An 18,996-nucleotide genomic window follows, 5' to 3' on the forward strand; every position below is an offset into this window, starting at 1 on the left:
CGTGACTGAGAGTAGGAAGCCTCAGTGCCTCACTACATTAGCCTCCCCATAGGGCTGCTCAAGTGTCCTTACAATATGGCAGCTGGTTCCCATCAGAGTGAATGACCCAGGAGACAGCAACAAGGAAGCCACGCTGCCTGTTATGACCAAGTCATACACCGCCAACTCTGCCACATGCTATTTCTTAGAAGTAAGTCACCAAGTCTAGCCCACACTCAAGGGGAAAGGAAGTAGGCTACACCTTTTGGAAGGAGGAGTATTGAAGAATTTGTGGTATTTTTAGATTACCACAGTTGTCATCCTGGATAAACATAAAATCCACTGGGACAATTTCTGTGAGAAAAGATTTATTTTTACCATTGGCCTACTATTGGGAAACTAAGTTGGGGAGATCTGATTACATTAATGTCAATGTTTAATGAATATTAGTTATTGAATATATTAAATATATGTAAATAATACATGTGTGTATATATACACATATTTTATATTTATTTATATGTATACATATACACACACACACACGTATATGTATATACATATAAATCTTTGCTGTGGGTTTAAGGAACCATGCTATGTGCTATAGGGAATCAAAGTTAGACCTGTCTCCACCCTGCTGCCCTAGCATAAGAGATAAAATGAGAATATAAATAGATGTAAGAACTGGAATATTGGACATATCATGAACTTTGGAGTCAAACAGATCATGGCTGTGTGCTCTACCACTGACTATCTAGGAGACTTGGACAACATATATTTTTATATATTAATAAAGATTTGGTATTTTCATCTGTCAGTTTGGGCTAAGTTATGTTGCAGTAAATAAAACAAGCCCCAAATTATAACAAAGATTATTTCTATGAGGGTGGGCTAAAGAGTCTGTCCCACATTTTCCTCATTCCAAGACCTGGGCTGATGGAGCAGCCACCATCTGAAATGTTGGAAATCACCAGAGCAGAGAGAAAGAGAAAGTAGCACCTCGCGACCTGCTCTTCTCGAAAATTCCACCTGAAAGTGACATGACTTTTGCTCACATTCCACTGGCCACAGAAAGCCACATGATCAAACTTAACTTCCAAGTGGCTGAGGAAGTCCAGGAAAATTTTTGTAAGAAAAGAAATAACTTGTTACATACTTGACATATACTCATTCTAAAGTTCTAAAGTACATCAGTATCTAACAAAGGTAACAGCATACGCCAGTGAAACAGTTTGGCTTTATCAAGATCATTGCAAAATGAACCAACATCTCTTCCCTTGTCTTGTGAAAGTCATTTTGGTTGTTCGCACTTGGCACAGAATTTCTGAAAAAGGAAAGACTCATTTAGGCAATGAAGTGGTGGAAGAGTATATTTAACTTCATATTTTAATAACTTAGCCCAATGCCACTTCTCCTTTAAAAGGAAAAATACTATGTTCACACTTGAGGAGTTTTGACTTTTCTCAGAACTTAACTTTTCTTTTCTCTCCCACCTCCATCAGGATTTGATGGCAGTTGGAGGCTCTGACACTAGGGTTGCACCACAGACATTTGGAGTGTGCTAAAAAGAAAGGCCCTCTTTATGCTTTGGCCTCATCCACTTGCAGGGACCCTGGAGAGAATCCCAGAAGTGCTCAGAATACACCTGGCCCTTGGCTTGGCCAGTGAGAACTAGATGGTTCTCAGCCACCTCCTCTTCCCTACCTTCATCACCACCTCCTGTCCCTTCAATAATAATAAGGAAGCAGCAACTACAGTACCAGTTAGGGAATCATAAACAGAGGTGGAATAACGCAGATATGCTTTCACATTATGGTGGAATTTGCCAACATAAAAATTATTACAACTTTTGCTATAAATTGTTCTGTAAATTTCACAAAATATGCAAAAACTGACATTTCAAGAGCTGAGATTTTTTTTTTTTTTTTTTTTTTTTTAAATGTGGGCCTCTCACTGTTGTGGCCTCTCCCGTTGCAGAGCACAGACTCCGGACGCGCAGGCTCAGCGGCCATGGCTCACGGGCCCAGCCGCTCCGCGGCATGTGGGATCTTCCCGGACCGGGGCACGAACCCGTGTCCCCTGCATCGGCAGGCGGACTCTCAACCACTGCGCCACCAGGGAAGCCCCACGAGCTGAGATCTTTTAGATTTACTTAAAAGTTGAGGTCCTTGAGATTCACCAAAAGAGATTCTATTTCTTTATCTAGCTTTCAGTTGTGTGGGTCTTGTTTTTGTTTTCTTTTTCAGCTCCTTGTTTATAATTCATAGGTCAAAACTGGCCATATCTGGGCTTTGACCACTTAATCCAGCTTTACCCATCAATTTCTCCTTTGTCTCTGGCAGCAGATATAACTTCTCTGAATCCCAGATTTCTTATGAGATCATGCAGCAATCATGGCCTGTCTCAAAAAGCTGACAGAAACGCGTGTGACATCTAGAAAGCACTCCAATACGCTTTTTTGACATAGATTGGTTCCACGGTCTTTATAGAGCAGAAGTCCTAAGGATACTTTTCTCACTATTTTGTCCTCTCGTCCTATCCGCCCACCACACACACACATCCTTTCTCTATTCAGTGCTACAGTCATGTCGCACGTCACCAAGGCCATGCTCCCTTGGCTCTCTCCCAATAGAACCTTCATCACAATCCGTGCTCCTCACCTGAGACACTTAGAAAGCGTCTGTTCTAAAGTGGCTGCTCCTGTCACATGCAGATAATATGTCTCTTTGCATGAGAGACGCCACTGTCAGAGCTGGGATAACCAGAGCATATTTGCCAGCCCTTGAGCAGACGTGGCTGTGTACGTGTGTGCTGGGAATGAGTTTGTCACGTATCCTTTGGAAGGGCCAGTGTGGCAGGTTACTTCTGTCCCTGTCCTCAGAATTAGAAGGCCATGTGGAATTAAAGCAGAAATCTTTATCAGAAATCAAACTCTTTGCGAAGTTGCCCTCTCTCTTCTCCCTGACCACCCCCCAATCCCTATGCTCCTGAAAGACAACTTGAGGATTAGATTTTCAATCTCAGCTCCACTGGTGCAAAATCTAACCTCAGCATTCCTCTCACACCAGTTGTCCTGGGTTTAATGAACGCTGCTCCTGTATGTGTTGGAGATTTAACACATGGGGCAGGGGGATGGGGGCGTTATGTTCACTGCCCAGCCAGAGCAGGACACAGCATTCGGCTCCACAGCTCATGGGAAGCTCGTGTCTCCCGTTGTGTCACCCAGCGGGAAGCACCTTTGCTGGGGTCTCTAAAGTGCCCACTAAGTGTTTACCTGTGCAGTTCCACGTACTAAAAACGATAACAATTTCTAATGATGCCTGAATTATTCACAGTTACATGGTTCCTTCCTTCCTGGGTCAGGGTATCCTGGACCCCAGCCATAAAACATAGTTCGCTTTTCTGGGAAGTTGCATTTTTCCTCAGCTGTTGCAAACACAATCTCGCTGAACAGAGCTGAACTGTTGAGGCTAAGTTTGTGGTGTGGATTCTGATGACTTCACGTTAGTTCAAGTCTCTGAGGACCAGGGCCAATAAATGTGAAAAGGACACTAGTAGATTGGCATACTTTTCCACTTCCACCAGGATGAAAAAGTGCTATAAATTAAGTCTAACCTTAAATGTATAATCTGTCCTTGGGAGGAAGGAAAAAAAAAAAGGGATATAGCATCTTCAAGCTCTCGGCATCCCTTACGAGAAAAAATTGGTTCTAAGGGTCTCTGATCTTGTGTTTTAGTAAAATAGAACTGCACGGCTGACTGACAGTTCTGATCTAAAGCATTTACGTTTAAGTTTTGATCTCTCTGCTTTTGATTAAAACTAATGAGCTCATTTAATTCAAAATGGGAATCTCTGATAAGAGAAATAAGGTTGATGTGATTGGATTAGAGGGGCAAATTAAACTCTTAGAGCAGAAGTTTGTGCTTATATAGTGTATTAAAAAGCTGTTGGCGTATTATAGCGTGTTAGATGATGAGAAAAATTTCATAGTAATTCATATTTAATCAGAAGAAATGAAAGTACTAAATATAACATGGCTCTGCTTTTCCCTCGAGTGATAAAAAGCTGTACATTGAAAATGACATCAGATCCGTGCTCTCTAAGACAAAAAAAAGAAGAAAATCTTAAGAGAGACACATAAGAAGGGACACTTGTCAGTGGTTCCATCACCCCAGAAGAGAAATGCTGTAAATATAGGAAAATATAGTCATATTAAGACAAGAATGATACAAGAAAAGCCCTAGACCACAAATAGCAAGGCTTGTTATTATAGTAGCTCGTATTTTTCTTTCATCTGAGCATCAAGTCTAATATAAAAAATAGACATTTCTTTCCCTTAAAAATGTATGGGAGGGGCTTCCCTGGTGGCGCAGTGCTTGAGAGTCCACCTGCCGAGGCAGGGGACACGGGTTCGTGCCCTAGTCCGGGAAGATCCCACATGCCGCTGAGCGGCTGGGCCCGTGAGCCATGGCCGCTGAGCCTGCGCGTCCGGAGCCTGTGCTCTGCAACGGGAGAGGCCACAACAGTGAGAGGCCCGCGTACGGCCAAAAAAAAAAAAATTTATGGGATATGTTTCATAATTTAAAACTGAAGGGCTTCCCTGGTGGCGCAGTGGTTGAGAGCCTGCCTGCCGATGCAGGGGACACGGGTTCGTGCCCCGGTCCGGGAAGATCCCACATGCCGCGGAGCGGCTGGGCCCGTGAGCCATGGCCTCTGAGCCTGCGCGTCCGGAGCCTGTGCTCCGCAACGGGAGAGGCCACAACAGTGAGAGGCCCGCGTACCACAAAAAAAAAAAAAAAAAAAAAAAAAAAAAAAAAAAAAACTGAAAAGCTTGTTTTGCCTATTTTTCTTTGTGTTTTAATAGCTATTTTCACACCTACTTAATTCTTTTTTTTTTTTTTTTTTTTTTTTTTTTTTGCTGTATGCGGGCCTCTCACTGTTGTGGCCTCTCCCGTTGCGGAGCACAGGCTCCGGACGCGCAGGCTCAGCGGCCATGGCTCACGGGCCCAGGTGCTCCGCGGCATGTGGGATCTTCCCGGACCGGGGCACGAACCCGTGTCCCCTGCATCGGCAGGCAGGCTCTCAACCACTGTGCCACCAGGGAAGCCCCTACTTAATTCTTAAATCTCTTTACACATATTTCTTGACCTTCATCCTAGGGAAAATTAGTGCTCTTGTAGGGCTGCTCAAAAGAAATTAAATTTTGTTATTGGACACGTATTTTCCTTTACTTTAGAATAAGAGAAACTTTAAACTACTATTTTAGAAGAGTAAAATTAGAATATTATTAGGCTTTAAAACCCCAAAATTAATTTCTTTTCAGGAAAATACTTAAATTTATAAAACACCTTGGAAGTTTAGTTTTAAAGGAAATAGATTCACGTTGCCTTCTGGCCCGTTTGCATAAAGATGGTTTTAGATCAGCAAGGCTGCAAAATACCATTTTAAGTCAAAACATATTCTGCTTAGTGTAAATACATTTAAAGGGAAAGAGTAACTATCTTGCTTAAGGGAAGCAACTATGATTTTCTCATATCGGAAGCAAAGAAGTAAAAACATAGAGGCTGTTTTTTATTCTGATGAGGGCAGGGGATAAGCTGCCACTAGTGACAAGAAGAGAAGGTTGACACTGGGAGTAGTTTTTGTTTCTGTCTGTATATCCCATTCTCAGCCCTCTACCTCGAGTCAATTGAGAAGACTTCATGCCTCTTATTCCCCATAGTGAAGGAAACTGACTCAGAAGGGCAAGGACACGGGCCAGGGTATGGCTGCCCAATATTGATGGTGCCATGGTTCTCAGAACTCCCCAGTAGGCAACTGATCCAAGAAGGTATTTGCAGGGAGAACAAAAAGCAAGTCATCCTTACTCTCATCAGAAGCATCTCTGCCCGAGTCTTGGTTGATCCCGTAAATCTCTGGGGTCCTTGTTTTTTGTGACTGTTCTCTCCATGTGCACCAGCCAAGCCTCAAGATGTGCTACAGTTACTTACTTACTATCAGACCCCACTTGGGGAGCTGCTGGAACTTAAAAGGCCTGAAAAGCCCTTGCTAGAAACTGGAAAGGAGTTTCTTCAGACACATTAATTTTTCTTTTTTATTTTCTGCAAAGTAAACATTTTCTAAATGAGGTAAATTGATTACTACACTCTTAGCAGCCATCAGTCATTTATTTTTAGTGAACTCAAGGATCGTACCTGAGCAGAGAGGGGCTGTGTAGAGATCTAAATCATGTGTATGTATTTTTTTGTATTCTTCAGTGGAATCAACCAGCCCCAGTCTGCTAACCACTGACAACACCCTTGAGCGTTCGTTTTTCATCCGAATGAAATCTACTCTGACCAAACGTGGCGTGCACATCAAATCATCAGGATATAAGGTAAGCTGGGCTCCAGCAGGGGAAAGACTTCTGTCTCGGGTCAATCCTAGGTCACTTGCATTGAGTTTCCCAGCTGCTTTGGGTCCATATAATCAATACATGTGATCTTGAGCAGCCCACAGGGTTCTTAGTTATCTTCCTGTCTCAAGGCAGGGGATTCATTACACCCCTCATTCGCACTTCAGACAGTGCTGGTGCACTAAATGCCTCAGCGAGTGTCTTTCCTTAAAACACATGTTAATAATGCATCAAGTGCTTCAGCACATGCTAGAAATTCACTTTGATGGAGAAGGTGAGCCAGATTCACATCCGTCCTTAAGATGACCATTCTAGAACTACTACTATAAGAATTCTACTTCTCCCACCTCCCCCTTCCAATCCCCCCTTTCTCTTTAGAGAAAGACTGTCCATTTTAATAACAGCTTGGCCACCAAGATTCATACATGTAGATAAGAAAATCAGGTTGGACATCAGAAATCCTAATTTTGAAATCACAGTGACTGAACATTCAGTCACACCTTAGCATAGATAGAACACTCCACATACAGAAAATATGTTCCGCACAACAGCAAAGACCAAGCCCAGAGTCATAATCTACATTATTACCATTCTAAGGTTAAGGATATAAAAGCTTTCTAATCTTGGGAAATTCCAACGTTTCAGTTACTATAGCAACATAAATTAAGACCTATGAAATTCATGAAATGCCTTTGGCAACCCGAATCTTATCAGTTTTACAACACACTAACCAATCTTTCAAACAATATTTATTATATGAGGAGGGCAAACAGATGGAATGCACTGTCGCTGTGGCCGGCATGACCTTTCCCCACTGGGGAGTCTAGAGCGTCCAGTAGCCCAGTTCTTGTGGGACAATGCCGTAACCTTGTCAGGGATGGTAACGGTCATTTTCATCAGGCTTTAAAAACCTTACATAAGTCATCAGGAGGCTAGCAGCTGCTCAGAATCAGGCATTTTCTTTGACATTAATTCTTCTGTAAAGAGGAAGGTTGTGGTAAAGCAGGTCCTTCTAAGGATGACTTTTAGCTGAGCTGTCCTACAGCCCAAAGGGCATGTGTGGAACACCCTTAACCTTTAACAGGGTTCAAAGCAAGGGAGAGCCCCCCCCCCCGCCCCGGGCAGCGCCCTGTGCAGTAGCTCCCCCTACAGAGGGATTTGTTGGCCTGTTACAGAGGGATATGTCGGAGGACAAAAAACAGACTATCTTTAGGACCATCATGTGTTTTCCTGCCTCACGGAAACACTGTACATTTATTAGTTGTTAACTGTGTAGCCTTAGCCAGTTTGGAATTCTATAAGCAAACTATAGGTGTAGTGATTATTGTCATTTTAATGCTAGAAAGATGCATTCTTGGCATTCCAACTTTTCTGTCAGCATTTGTTCTTCACCTTTCCTGGTTTTTCCTGGTCTGTAGCAGGCATATCCCAGAAGGGAAGAAGGGTGGAAGAGGTGAGGTATATTTTGAAAAAGCAATATCTAGTGTAATTCAATATCATTAGATAACTTAATTTTTTGAAAACCAACAAAAAATGATTATTACTTTCATACAACAAACTAGAGATTGTAAAGCTCTGCAACATTTTATTTGCCCAACAGTGGGAGTATGGTAAAAAAAAAATAATAATAATAACAACAATATAGAGAAATAGTTTGAGTTTCAGTCTAGGCAAGAGACTAAGTGGCTTGGATTCTGTTGGTTCTGTCACTCGGACAGCTCAGTCAAGCTGTTTGGCTACGTGATCTGAAATTGGAGAAGCTAATTTCTTAAATATTGACAGAACATTCATTCATTATTTTGACAAATGTTTATTGAACTCCTAATATGGAGTTTGTTCAAGATCCTAAACTCATCTTTGAACACCAAAAAGTCCCTGCCAACTGCTAACGAACAGGGGGGAAAGAGACCATAAAAAGTAAATAAATAAAGAAGGTGATTTCAGAGAGCGATGAAGGCTAAAACAACAGTAGCTAACATTTGTGCACACTACAATATGCTGAGCGTGGGACAGCTTATGTGTATTGTCCTCATGACAATCCAGGAGGAAAGTGTTTTCATTGTTTCCATTTTACAGATGAACAAACTAAGGCTGGAGAGGTTAATTACACACCCAAGTTCACACACTGAAGGGACAGAGCTGGGGTTTGGACTCGGGGAGTCTGGCTCCATGTCCCCTGCACTTAACCACTAGGCCACACTATTAGGCAGAGAGTGAAGCAAGGTAATGTGAGGGAGTGGCTGGTGGGGACCACTTTAGACAGGGTCACAGAAGGTCTCTCTGAGGAGGTGACATGTCACCTATGAGAGGTGAATGAAAAGGGACCTCCATGAAAACATAAATGGAAGAAGAGTGTTTCTGGAGCTCCTCTGGTGTAGGATTAAGACACCTTGCTCTAAGAAGGGAAATAAAATATTAAAAAGCATAACCTTGAGCACCCAGGATTAGAAGAGATTTAGAAGCTGTTCCAGTTTCCATCAAATTATATAATGTTAAAATGATCATACTCCTCTGACAGTACCTCTTTCTCAAGATATCCTGAAAGTCTCCATCCAATGCCTACTTTCCTCCCCAGAACTGCTAACATGAGAGGTGATTCATCCACTGTTCCCCCAATAAGATGAATCATTCAACAGACCCAGCTCTCCCCTCCTCCTCCACAGTGAACTTCCCTCATTAATTAACCTTGTCTGGAAGTTAGTAGAAGAGCTGATGAGAAGCCGTGACATGACACAGCTGAATAACATCCCTATTTATCTGTTCATTCTCAGTAAATAAATCTAACAGCTTATAAAACATTCAAATAAAACTGGTAATCACCCCACCACCACACAATAAACACAAATAAAAAGAAACAGAGATGATAATTTCTCCATACTCCCAATATTCTCCCTAATTTATTACCATTGTTTGCTGCTTTCTTTTCCCTTAGTTAAAGATTCAAGATGTTAAGCCTTGCTCAGTGCAAGTCACTATATCTCTCTCCATTTTTTCTGTGTCCTTGGCACATGGGCTGTTCTCACTTTCTCCATCACTTTTTAGTGTTATCGTTGTTGTCACTGACAGTAATAATAGTAGCAGAAGTACCACTTATTGAACATTGGCAGGCACAGTACCGCTTTATACTTATTTTGTCTAATCCCCACAACTTTATATAAAAACTTCCTCTGTGCCGGGCATTGTTCAAGCTTTATGTTCTATTATTATGCCCATTTTGCAGGTGGTGAAACTGAGGCTTTCAAAGTTTCAATACTTTGCCTATATTCATTCTTACAGCTCTTAAGTAGCTACTGAGGAGCCAGGATTGATCCAGGCATTTAGGTTCCAAAGTCTGCCCTGTTCACTCCTCTGCTTCAGTGCTTAATGGATTAAGTCCAAAGAAGCACTCAGCACAAACTGGACCTCAGCAAAGGAAAAATTAATCTAAGTTTTTAAAAGAAAATCCTCTTGTCTGATTAAGACCTTCCCTTGGTGGCTCAGCATATTCCACAGCACTAGTGTACAGAGATTTACCTTCCTTTCTAGGGTATATGATACCCACTCAGATACCCAGGACCAAGAATTCTAGCCAAAGAAGTGCCAGTCTGGATCTGCTAATTCAGGTAGAGAGTGGGATATAAACTGGCGTTGCTTCCACACCCCAAGCCTCAGGAAAGTCACCCTCTCTCCTCCAATGAAGTTTCCCAGCTGTGAGCTGACATTCCTTGTCTCTGTCCCCATTTGCTTTGAAATCCACAGTGGTGCATTAGCTGGACCAGCCACTTTTTTTTTTTTTTTTTTTTTTTGGTGGTACGCGGGCCTCTCACTGCTGTGGCCTCTCCTGTTGCGGAGCACAGGCTCCGGACGCGCAGGCCCAGCGGCCATGGCTCACGGGCCCAGCCACTCTGCAGCCTGTGGGATCTTCCCAGACCGGGGCACGAACCCGCGTCCCCTGCATCGGCAGGTGGACGCTCAACCACTGCACCACCAGGGAAGCCCTGGACCAGCCACTTTTTAAGCCTCAGGGGCTTCCTTCTTGTTTAGGTCTCACTGCTGGCCACATATCTTAACATAACAGGGCTCTTCCTTTCAGTCGCACCGCATCAATAATCTGCCTTCTTGATTAGGTCTAGGTCTGGGGGAACTTCTTAGGTATAGCACAGGGGACAAAAGGAGATAATGTAGTCAGGGAAATTAGAGAAGGAAAGACTTATAGGGTTGCCTCCTTACCTCTTGTCTTTGGAGGATAGTTTCCTTTGGGGTGGTACTGTCCATTTTATAACCTATTCTTAAATGCCCACCGGCACCACTGTGATTTCTAGAGTATTTATCCACACACATGGTGATGTCCTACCTCTCAAGGTATGGTAGAACATCCTCGACTGGGGAACACAGACAGAGAGAGAATCTCTGTTATGTTTATACAGTGCTGAGAATGACTCCTTGAAAATCCGCAAGTTCTGTGAGTTCCTGCTCTGACACATACAAACAGACTACTAAGGGAGGGTGGGGGAGCTCCAGATACTTAAAAATAAACAGTCCCCCATCTGGGATGACTTGGCTATGGATTTGCCTGTAGCTACGTGTTGAGCTAAATGATTTCTGAAATCTATCCAACCTCCTTATGGTATAAAGAGTCAAAGTATAAATAATAATAGAGAAAATACTGTGTAGGTCTGCTAGTTTATTCAGGCTGCTGATATAATTCAGCTTTAAGAATCTCTGTTGATATCTAAACATGAGGTAACAAAAGCAAAAAATTAGAGGGTGCTAATTAGCTAAAGGCAATTCTTTTGTCTTTTCTAAGCCCACAAACATGAACATCTTTAAAATCTTCTCTTGTTCATTTTTTTTTTTTAATTCATGGTTGCAGCCATTCTGTAGAGTAAGGCACTTCCATAATTTTAACAGTGATTTGTTTTCTTTGGGGTGTCATAGATGCCTTTAAGGATTTGATGAAATCTGTAGCACCTCTCCCAAGGTAAATGCATTTTCCATCAGGAAGTTCTTGAATCCCTGAAGTGTATCCAGTGATTTCAGGTCACAAAACCCTATTTAATATGATGATATCTTTGGTACTTATTAAGAAATCAAGTTAGTGCATCTTCCAGAATTTATTTCACCAATATCACAGTAGTCCTTTCCTTCCTCCACATTTCTCCCTCCCTTTTGCCCATTTAGTGTTAATAATACATATTGAAGTCCTGTGACAAAAGGCATCAACTCCTAGATTACAAAAGGACAAAGTGAAGATTTACATTTTGATCCCCACATGCACATAATCTTCTGAAAAAGTATTTCTCAGAAAATATTTTTCATAAAAATCATACCGACTATTAAAAGATTTTATCTGTGGTTGAGAATTATTTTCTGTGGCACATGATCCTCCTTTGTTTCCTGGTCGCGTCACTAGGATTTCCAATGTCAAAATCACAGCTAGGTCAATTTTAGAGTTGAAGGCTTTTCATATGCAAACGTGTTCCTGATTGAATGTGTATACTGACAAGACTCACGATAATAGCAGACTAGAAGGGAATTACTACTGTTTCAACCATCTGGGATTTTAGTTCTTGGTTTAATTCTTATTAAACCAAGTCTATAATACTAAGATATCAACCCCTCCCTCTTGATCACCTGCCACTTTACTGTGCTGCCAGAGTTGGTTGAATCCACCTGCTTCTATTGCCATTCCTCCAGTTTAATGCTTTTTTCTGGATCTGTTGTGAGAAATTCCCAAATTACCTCCCAGCAGATTTACTTCTCCACTCTACTGTGAATTCTGCTCCATGGAATAGCTTCCCGAAGTCTCAGTGATCATTTACTTCTCTGCTCCTGAGTCTTCAATGGTTCACTGTGCCAACATATTCAAGAATTTGGTCCTTGGCTACCACCATCTCCAGCATTCTTTTTTGGAACTCTTAGTACTGATGCTCTAATAAAATCAGTCCAATCATCTTTCCTGAAATACATCTGCATACTCACACTGCTGTGCTTTTGGCCATGATATTTTTTTTCCTAAAATGCCTTTCTGCTACACTTCCACCTGGAAAACTCTTACTCAACCAGTATGGCACCACTCAAATATCACTTCTCTTTGCATCTTCCCCAATGCACTTGTCCCTTCTCCTCTGTGCTAAAATAGCATTTTTAGTTTTTACTTAAGCTCTCTGTGCCTTGGTTTTCTCACCTGTAAGATAAAACTATTATTAGTTTGTAACCCAAAGAATCTTTCTACAGATCAAATGAAATAACATAGTCCAGCTATTTTCTCTCCATTTTATGAGGCACCTTTATAGAACTTCATATGAACCTCCCAATAATTCTTTTAGGTAATTGCCTCTGTTTCCCATCTTGAAGATGGGTAAAACGGAGCCCCAGAAGTATGAATTGACTTGTCTAAAGTCACATAAATGGTAAACGGCAAAACTGAGAGAAATATCCAGATCCTCCAATTTCAAATTCCTTCTTCTTTCCCACATACTACATTGGATAATGGGTGCTTTCTTATTCTGCTTTCTTCCCTCAGCACCTAGCATAGTATTCTGCATGTAGTTGCCATTCAGTAAATGTTAATGGAATTGAATTGAATTTCATGCTCTCTCTTTTTCTGAGATAAGAGTGAAAATGCTGACAGTACTGAGACCTATAACATACCACTACAGAACCTGCTAACTGACATCAGTGTCTTTTGGATGTGACCACTGGAGCAGCTATGCACCCAGATGACTCTACCATGATCTGGCTCCCATTCCTCCATCTTGCCTGCTACAGTATCGTTACTCTGTACCAGTGCACCTTATGAAAATCAGAATATATCACATCTACAGCATTCCCTTGAGCCATCAGTTGAGAATTCCTTTCAGAAAACAAAAAATAAAGTCATCTTAGCCTCACTTATTCATCAGGATTTCATATTGGCATCTGGTGATCACCACTTTATTTCTATTAAATCATCTTTCAAGACTTTTTTCTGGATATTAACATTTTGAGGCTCTATATCTCTGAAAACTAGAGCAATATTCAATAATATCCTGCATTCTGGCACAACTCGTGATTTGTTAAAGACTGCTAAAAATATGTGAAGTGTTGTTATGGGGTGGCTGGTTCTTTCTTTGCCCAAGAGGGTAACTGTATGCAGTGAGTTTTAATTGTACCAGGAGAAGTTTAGCTTGGAACTATGACCAGCACTAATGTAGGGGCGAATGGGGAGGTGGTCCTTCTCTGGAGACTTCTAAGAGCATACACGAAAGTCATCACTTAGGAGTCTTTCCTCATAGACAAGTGTGGACAGATTAGATGCCATTTGGATGTTTCTCCAGTCTGAGATTGAGAAATGTTCCAGGTGTCCGGACATATCAATGCTTCTCCTGAAGCCTTTGCTTCAGCTTTGTGTTGTCTTGAAATGACGACTATGGCATTCCAAGCTTCACAAAATGTAACTGTCTTGTCAAATCAATAGATGAATTTTCAGAGAAGACCAAAAATTCTGTCAACCCATTCAGGCTTTCTAAGACTACATATATATTGCCTTTCAATCCTCAACCCAGACACCCAGAATAAATTGAAGGAGAAAGAAACTTCCAGGGTAGAACTTACAGGCAGAGGTTATCCTGATGAAAAATGCAAATAGAGGAGAGAACCAATAAAATCAAGTTTTTAAAATCCTATTATCTCCTTATAGTCCCTGCTCACCTCTGCACAATTGTCCATTACAACGGGGTTTCCAGTGTCGTTTTAAATATAACTGACATTGTTTCTGATCTTACAGAATTCATTTCCCATTACCAAGACATGACAGTAGTTCTAGCTTGGGATATGTCATTCCTGCCGGGACTAATCTGCTGAGAGGCATAACCACTAGCCGTTCTGTGAAGTGTCTCTAAACTCTATGTCAGCAACTGCCACCCAAGTATGTTGCTAACTTACAGGTACTTCATTTTCCGTTGTACAGATTTTAGAAAGCAGGTAGACAAACAAGAGCATCCCATGTTTGACTAATTCTAGATCTTTTCAGGTTGGCTTTCTGAGTCTTGGCTAGCTAAGAATAATGAAAATGATGATCACTTTGAAAATGACATCAATGATGCAAAAATTAACAAACCTTTCTCTATATAAAGTCATTTAACTAACGAATACCCTTCCAAAATTATCATAATGTCTTTGTAAGTATATTCTCAATCTAACAGATTTTAAAATATCATCTACGATGAGACTTTGGCCAATTAAAAAGATTTTTAAAAGAAAGAAAAAACAGACTTAAGAACAAAAAGTAAACATAAGCACAGTCCCTCGCTTTTTCAAGCTCAGCACTCTTGGATGTGCTGAGATGCCCCAACAATAACCACAAAGGTCCACAATTTCCGTTTCACTAGAGTAATCTCTTGATCCAGTGGTCCAAAGTAGCAATTACCTAACTCTTTACAGAGTTCAAGGGCTTCCAGATATGGTACCTTGTCTGACCCTCGTTACCTCAAAACTATCTCACTGAAGAGTGATTAACCACATAGGCTGTGACATCAAACAGCCCAAAATTTGGACTTGGTCCTGCCTTTCCTGACTCAATGATTTTAAGTATATTGTTTAACCTCTTTAAGCATCTATTTCCTCTCCTGTAAAGTGAGAGTACCAATGGAACCTCCTTCATAAGACTATTGTGAAATAAAGTGGATAGTGCAGATACAGTCAGTTCTACCACAATGCCTGGTCCATGGTGAGCACACAATACATGTTCACATGTGAAGTTTCATGTTTATGGAACTCGTATTATGAGTTTGATAAAGGTTGATCTAGACAGTCCAAAACCTTAACTTCCACACCTCTGCATATGCACCTATAACTATGGAAAAGTAGTAATTCATCAATAATATTTCTGATTGTCTCCTGGAAGTTACATGTGCTCTAGAATAATAAATGATTTCTTCTAAATATAGAAAATGCATTTATTTCTGGGAAATTTCTCCCTGCTCAAGTGTCCTGAATATGGATTTGATTAGAAGATACAAAATATAACTGAAATACATCATCTGCCCCTTTAACAAAAGAAACCCAGACCAAATGGTTTTCTTTGGAATTGATTTAGCATCATGGCAAGACTAATATAGCCCTTTAATGTAAGAAATGAAGTAGGGGCAGGGCCAATTTGTTGTTGTTGATCTCTGGAATAAATGGAGCTTCTAGTTTCCTATAAGCCCACAAGTCTCCACAGTTTGCTTAAAGCATCTATATACACATAAACTGAACCCCCTGAGGAAGGCAGACCACCACTGTGGCTTGAGCCCAGCTTTATCTCAGGAGTACCATACATGACATTCCAGAGAAGATTTGGTAGATTCATTCCAAGTACAGAAAAAGAGCCAGGATCCTGGAGTTCCTATCTTCTCATATAGTGACTTCCTAGGGGACGAGGGACTAATCTCATTTTTCCATCTCTCTGTGAATGCCCTCCACTATCAAACTAAAAGAATGGCCTCATTGCAAAGTGCTTTGAGTTACAAGACTGATTTAAACAAGAGTCATCTCTGTAATCAGTTCTCAACCCTCTGTAGTAATATTCAAGAGAGACTTTGGCCTGCTGCCTTAACTGCGTGCCTCTGTGTGTGTGTGTGTGTGTGTGTATTTAATCTGAACTATCAGTGGGGCAGTGGATATTTCTAAGTTGCCATGTTGGAAACACTGCTTTCAGCTTATTTCTGGCAATGGTCTACGGAAGCAATCCATATAAGTTATTGTTTGACTGGTAGCAGTATTTACACCTCCTTTTCACCAGGGCTTTTGGACCTGCTTTTTATTCTCCCTGGAGTATATATTGCCCTCAGGTATACCCATGGATCACAACTGAATTTCTTGCAGCTTTCTGCTTAGATGTCCCTTCCCTCACCACCTCCTATAAAATAGCTCAAGACACCCTCTGTCCCCCATCATCTGCTTTATCCTGCTGCCTTACTGTTCTTCAGAACACTTACAATCTAACATATCTTAAATTTGTCTGTATATAATTTTTCTCCCCCATGACAGTGTAAGCTGAAGCTCCTAGCATAGTTTCAGTCACATAGTAGAAATTCAATAAACATTTTTTTTAAAAAAGAAGGAATTTATAAATATTGGGCATCGTCTGTACTAACTAAGGCCAGAATACATTCCTTTCTTGGGTCAATATTCCTGTCCTTTAAGGGGGATATAGAGATGAGACTATTCATCCAATAGAATTATATAATTTTTTAGTTTCCAGGCCCTATTACTAAGTTTTACTAATTGAAGTAAAACTTCAATTAGTAATTACTAATTGAAGTTTTCTTCAATTTCCTTTTAAAAAACCTTCACTAATGGTTGACATATTCTATGACATATTTTTCATGCTACCATATTCAGTTTTTTGAAAATCAACATGTATTTAACTTGTACCCCACTTATACCCAATTCTAGTGTCTAGAACTCTGGAAGTACAATCAAGAGTCACTTGATTATTACTTGGTAGTTCTGAATATATTTAACAGTTCTCAACAGCTCCTTGTTAAATGTCCTTCAAACTCACGACTCCTTGTAGAAGTCATGAAAACAGAGTGGCTTAATAGGGGCACACCTGGTGAGGGGACTCAGAAAATTTCATCCCGTTACCAGCACATTGCTGCTTACTTGCTATGTAACATTGGACAAGCAGCCTGGTTATTCTGGGCTTCAGTTTCCTTGCTAGAAATGAAACAACGATATGACTTGCCTTCAGTGTTCTTTAGTCATTTGATGGTTGAGATTACTTCCTCCCTAGAATATGCTCTCTACATTAGGGTGAAAGCCCCTCTGGGATACTCAGCGGGGAATGGAAATAGAGGATCTGCCTAATAGGAGCGGCCCCTGACTCCTGGGAAGAGAGAGCTTAAGGCCTGCCAGGAAGTTCCAACAAAGGCCACACAGTTACCAAGAGCTGCCATATTGCCTCGTGGGCAGTGCTGGTTTGAGAAATATTCCAGCAAACATTTAACCGAATCACTGCAGCAAGGGAGAAGAGGTCTGGGGAGGATTTTGTAATCCTTAGAGAGAGCTCAGTCAACTTTGTACCTTGTCCTATGGCTAGACTAGACCCTGAGGAATCAATCTAGATCCTAAATTGAGGGCAAAAATAACATGATGATTTGATAGTAATACTCTCTTGCCTTATTCCATGAGCAGTGACAAATTTCTTTTCCTTACTCGCTTTAATGCAATATGTACTCTTTTAATGCCAAATAACAGACAATATCATGTTCTTATTAAATTTATCTCTTTTCCCCTTTAATTTTTTTGCAGTTGGCTTATTGTTGTCTGAAATAGTTATGTTTCCAGTTGAAGGGAAACGCCTCTTTTAACCTGACTGGAATAGCCCTAGAGGCAGTTAAGTCTTTGAGTTCTTTAACGATAAGTGGAGTTAGCGATATCATACGTGTCAAACCCCTCAAAGAAAGGTAGCATAGAAATGTAAAATATTCTTATTCGTCAATTGTTATTTTGTAATAAACTACTATCTTCTCTCTGAAATGCATCTTTTCTCTCTGTGCATTGGAAAGATCAGGAGAGTGATACAGTTTGCCTAAGGACCCAGATCCCAAGCATCTCGGCACATAGGAGGAACCTTGAGTTATGTGGACTTTACCTCTAGGACACAAAAGTGGTGGTGCCTAACACTTCCCTGTTCTCAAGCCCTCAGCCCTGTTAGGTCAACCACAGTGAATTAGAGCCCAGAAGTCAACATGGATGGGCAGCAAGCCAGTCAGTAGGTGAAAAGGGAATGAAGCCCAGAACCAACAGGCCATACTATCACCGTGCCATAGAGGGAAACAGAATCCAAAGCCCGGAGAGGCCCCTCGTCCAAACTTCCTCCCTAGACAGTGGTTCTCCCCTTGGGGAAAGCATCAGTGGAGGTGCCACAGAGCCCATGACACATTTTGACCCCCAAAGGATCCTTTTCTTCCCGCGTACATAAATCACACCTCCTAATCATGCCATCCAGTCCTGAACGTGTTACAAGGCTGGTGCTCTGCTAGTGAGAATTCATAGGCACCTACTCTTGATTTTCTTCCTACTTAGAATAATTTTCACACAGCTATGATATTGCTGAATGATTCTGTTCAGAGTTCCAAATGGTAAGGCTCAAACAAGAAGGGATATGTTGGGTGTTTGGATTGTAGTGATTTCAGCTCTTCCTCTTTTTTTACAGCATCATTAGTAATCTGTCATTCTAATAATAATAATTCCCTTTTGACATCATGGAGGTAAGAAGAAATCATCACTGACATCAGAAATGAGGTGATATTTCAGCAGTATTATTTTACCGAAGATAAAATGGAAAGCTTTATTACTCCCCATGCCTTTAAAGAAAGCTGAACAAGGCATACGCTGACCCTAGAGCTTATCAACTTCAGTTCCTTCAAGACTGATATGAAATAACTAATTTTAATTGTTCCAACCAGAGTTTCAGAATGTGGTTTCCCCCAAAGTTTTCCATCTACGTAATGGAAACATTTTCAAAAACAAGCTTTATCCATCCATAATAAACTGGGGAATCAAAAGAAAAGTCTATTGTAACTAAGAACAATTTATAATTTTCATTCTTTAGCATCACCTTTTGTTCCAAGTATTTAGGAATTGATTTCACTCAGTCATGCAGTCAATAC

General features: G+C 40.9%; 1 protein-coding gene across 12 annotated transcripts in view; it reads left to right on the forward strand.

Annotated features, from left to right (window-relative positions):
• NPAS3 (neuronal PAS domain protein 3) overlaps nucleotides 1-18,996 on the forward strand; it is a gene marked incomplete at its 5' end in the record, with an annotated part of 867,843 nt that overhangs the window by 795,939 nt on the left and 52,908 nt on the right. For all 12 annotated transcript variants that reach the window (XM_081229930.1, XM_081229934.1, XM_081229935.1 and 9 more), the window contains one exon: nucleotides 6,237-6,355. In XM_081229930.1, the coding sequence (XP_081086056.1) occupies nucleotides 6,237-6,355 (119 nt within the window). The remainder of the gene's footprint in view (nucleotides 1-6,236; nucleotides 6,356-18,996) is intronic.

Source organism: Mesoplodon bidens, assembly GCF_964165515.1.
Source record: "Mesoplodon bidens genome assembly, chromosome: 3".
Taxonomy (NCBI): domain Eukaryota; kingdom Metazoa; phylum Chordata; class Mammalia; order Artiodactyla; family Ziphiidae; genus Mesoplodon; species Mesoplodon bidens.